General features: G+C 68.5%; 1 protein-coding gene across 1 annotated transcript in view; it reads left to right on the top strand.

The window, feature by feature from the left end:
• The window catches only part of MNEG_1855 (hypothetical protein), a gene marked incomplete at both ends in the record, with an annotated part of 14,083 nt that overhangs the window by 6,250 nt on the left and 4,004 nt on the right, over positions 1-3,829 (top strand). The window contains 9 exons of the mRNA XM_014049665.1: positions 16-267; positions 519-581; positions 785-863; positions 1,059-1,159; positions 1,428-1,536; positions 1,806-2,030; positions 2,449-2,903; positions 3,164-3,429; positions 3,651-3,777. Coding sequence (XP_013905119.1) covers positions 16-267; positions 519-581; positions 785-863; positions 1,059-1,159; positions 1,428-1,536; positions 1,806-2,030; positions 2,449-2,903; positions 3,164-3,429; positions 3,651-3,777 — 1,677 coding nt within the window. The remainder of the gene's footprint in view (positions 1-15; positions 268-518; positions 582-784; positions 864-1,058; positions 1,160-1,427; positions 1,537-1,805; positions 2,031-2,448; positions 2,904-3,163; positions 3,430-3,650; positions 3,778-3,829) is intronic.

The raw sequence follows: 3,829 nt of genomic DNA, 5'->3' as shown, positions 1-3,829 counted from the left end.
GCGTACGCCCCGCAGGCGAGCCTCGACGCGTCGCGGCACGCGCTGTCTGTGTTTGACCTCCGGCCAGAGACGATCCCTCACCTCGAGTCCACCTCGACGGCCGAGGGCGCCGCGGCGTCCGCGCTGCCGCGGGCGCCCGCGGCGGGCGGCGCGGGGGCGGCGGGGTGGCGGCTGCTGGCGCACCCGAGGGCGGGGGCGGCGCTGGCAAGGGCGCCGAACGGGGCGGTGGTGGAGTGGGTTCCTGGGGAGGACGGCGCCGTGACGCAGGTGCGGTGCAGCGCGCTTGAGGGCGTGGGTTGGGGTGCGGGTGGGGCGCGGGTTTTGGCGGGGGTGTTTGTCTCGTCCAGCTGCAGCGCTGCATCCCCGCCCCCTAAAAATATGGCTGAGCCGGCATCCTTGATGCGGATAGGCAAGCGCCGGGTAACATTGGGACGCGCTCGCTTGGTCTCCAAGGCTTGAATCTGCTGCATGGCTTTTGAGCCCGTGCCTGCACCCCCTTTCCACCCCTCGCCGCGCAGGTCTTGGCGTCGGGCAGCGACAACATCGACGCGGCCTGCGGCGCGGACAACGGCCTGTGGCAGGTGCGAGCCGCTCTAGGCCTCATGGCAGCTGGGCCAGGGGTCACGGGGGCTTGGCGAACGCCAGCCTCCCCTGCCGGCTGGTTCCTTTCGATTCAACAGCCGCCTCGCTGCACCCCGCCAGACGCACGCGCCTTGCGTGAGGCACGGGCGTCGCCACCGAGCGGCGCCGCCTCTGCCTCTTTGCCTTCCTCTCCTCCATGCAGGTCCTCAACGCCAAGTATGGAGTCCTGCTGATGTCAGCCGCCGGCGACCCGCACACTGCGCCCGCCGCAGGCCCCGCAGGTGTGTCTGCGCGGCGCCACTCTTCCCCCTCGCGTCCCCGAGCACGCCGCCCCCTCCCTCGCCCCGGCGTCGCGATTTGCCCAATACCACCAACCTTCAGCAGAGCAGTCCCTCGCCCCCAAAATTCTATTCATACTCTCCTTTTACTGTTTACTCTTCCCAATTGATGGTGTGCCAATCGTCGTTTTCTCCCAGGTGGCCTGTCAGAGCAGGCGGTGCTCGACCTGCTGGAGTCAACTGTCGGGCTGATGGTGCGGGAGTATGGCGCCGGCTGCCCATACGCTGAGCTGGCAGAGGTGGGCGCAAGTGTCACTGGGGGCCGCGGTTCATGCCATGGTGGGGATGGTGCGCATCACCAGGGCCTGGGATTTGCGTCATGGGTGGGGCCGGCTACACTGTAGCCAGCTGAGGCTGGGGACTGCGGCAGGACCAGCGTGTACTCGAGGGGCGCTGGGCCGCGCATGCGTCATGGACGACCATGCTGCCTGTCCCGATAGCCTGCCCGCGCTGCCGCGGGCCGCCGGCGTCCGAAGTCATTGACCGCACCGACCCCTGCGCCCCCAGGGCCTGGGCGCCCGCCTGGAGCGCCTGGGGCTGTTTGGCGGCGGCGCGGCGGCGGCGGGGCTGGTGGTGGCCTACAGCAGCAGCGTGGTCGACCAGATGCCCAAAGAGGGTGCGCGGCCTTTCTCGAACTGCCACGGCCCCGGTTTCTCACCCTGTCCTGCGTTTCATGCTGCTGTCAGACACCGCTTAAGCTCGGGACGCCCGCCGCGTCGGTGATTGTCCGCAGCTGGAAGGGTGTCGTGCATCAAATCCGTTTGTTTGCAGCACAGATTTTGGGTGCGCCCTGAATATGCTGACGTCATATTAATACCCACCTGCTTGCCTCAACTCCCCTTCCTGGGGACTCCTACAAACGCGACGCCCCTCCCGACCCGCCAGGCGTGAGCGGCGCCGGCGGCGTCGCGGCGCTGCAAGATCTGCTCTCAAAAAAGGCGCTGCGCCACGACATGCTGCTCACGGCCCTCGAGGCTGGCGGGGCCCTCGCCCGCCTGCCGGGCGCAGTCGGCGCGGCGCTGTTCTCGCACGCGCAGCAGCTGGCGGCGGCGGCGGCGGCGCTGGAGCTGCTGCCGGAGCTGGGGGCGGCGGCGCAGGACGGCATCGCAGGTGGGGTTGCCCCGCTGTATCTCTGTGTGCGCCCGCTCGCATCCCTTGCAGTTCCTTGCCTGGGATTTGCCATGTTTGCGCGTGCCGTGTGGCGGGGCCGTCCCCGGCCGTGCTACGAGTCACACACTGCACTGGCACCCCACGAGCGTATCTGACACCTGCGGGGGCTCGTTCGCATCTTGCGGCCCCCGCTGCTGCCAGTGACACCCTTGAGCGTTCAATCATCCTCGCTGCAGTCGCAAAAATTTCTTGAGCTCACCCTGGGGTCGCTTTTTGGGTGCCAACACACATATACACACACATATACACACACATACACACACATATACACGCACATACACACACATATACACACACATACACGCATATACACACACACATGCACAAACATTCTGTTGTGCCTGTACACACACAACAGGTGCTGGCGAGGCGCAGGCCGCGGCGGTCGGCGCTCTGGAGGCCGCCGGCGCCCTGGCAGCCGAGGGGGCGCCCGAGCCGGTTCTGGTCGAGCGGGCCCCCTGGGAGCCCTTCTTCGCGCGGCCGACCGCCGGCGCGCCCGCGCTGTTCACCGCGGCGGCGGCAGCTGCCGGGCAGCTGAGGTCGGACCTCTCTGAGCACGCGGCGGTCACAGACGCAGACGCAGGCAGCAGCGGCAGAGGCGGGAGCGTGGTGGGGGCGGAGGCCGCGTCGGCGCGGCTGCAGGGTCTGGGCCTGCTGCTGAGCCGCGCCGCGCTGGGCGCTGACCGCAAGCGTGGCCAGCTGGCGGGGGCGTTCAGGGATGCAGACGTGCGGCAGCGGGGCGCTGTCGCGGCGGCGGGCGGGGGGTGGCTGTGCAGCGCGGACGCGCGGGCGGCATGGGATCAGATCGCTCAGGTGGGAGACGAGCGAGATTCTGCGGGGTGGAGAAGGGGTGCCCACACCACCACCAAACTAGCCTCTGTGGATTCATATGCATTTGCACAATCGGACGCCAGTGCTTCATCCCATGGGGTTTAGAGGATTCACACTCAAATCAGTTCCTCAGTTTTCTCTGGTTTTAAGCCTCCTACGTGGAGAGCCTTGACTCCTCATCACCCTACCTTAGAAAGACCCAACCTCGAACCCTCAACGTCACATCACCCGACCGCCCACAGGCCTGCCTGATCCTCAAGCCCCGCCTGCCCAGCCTCCAGGCGCGACTCCTGCTGGACGAGTCCGCCCACCTGCCAGCCACCGCCGCCCTGCTCGGCGCGACGCGAGAGGCCCTCCGCGCCCTCGCCCCGCGCCGCGGCGGCGCGGCCACAGGCGGCGGCGGGGCGGAGGGGGCGGCGGCGGCGCTGGAGGCGGCGTACGCCGCGGCGCGGGACCAGAATGCGGGCAGCCTGCTGGCGGATGCAGGGGAGGAGCTGGAAGAGCTCAGGTGGGCCCTGCTGGCCCCTGTCCCCCATGATTGGCTTCGTGCGCTGCCCCTGATCTGTTGTCGTCGTTTCTTTTTGTCGTTGTCCGAGGCGCCAGGAGGGGCGCTCATCACCGCTCTTCTAGGGCGGAAGATGGGCCGATGCGCCGCGCTGCCCACCCCCCCACCCTGGCTGTCGCGTGTGCCTGTGCCCCGAACCCCAAACCCTAAACCTGCATATTCAGGGCCGCCGGGGTCGTGCCCCCCTCGGACGAGGATTCGGCCGCCGCCGCGTCGGGCGCGCTGATCTGGCGGGTCGAGTCGCTGGCGCTGGAGCATGCCTGCCACCCCCAGCTTTATGATGCGCTGCAGGTGACCCACGCCTGGGGCTGTTGAGGGGCTAGACCGCGCGCTGTGCACGCTC

The sequence above is a fragment of the Monoraphidium neglectum genome, assembly GCF_000611645.1.
Source record: "Monoraphidium neglectum strain SAG 48.87 unplaced genomic scaffold scaffold00195, whole genome shotgun sequence".
In the NCBI taxonomy this organism is placed as follows: domain Eukaryota; kingdom Viridiplantae; phylum Chlorophyta; class Chlorophyceae; order Sphaeropleales; family Selenastraceae; genus Monoraphidium; species Monoraphidium neglectum.
This window is presented reverse-complemented; position numbering and strand designations above follow the sequence as displayed.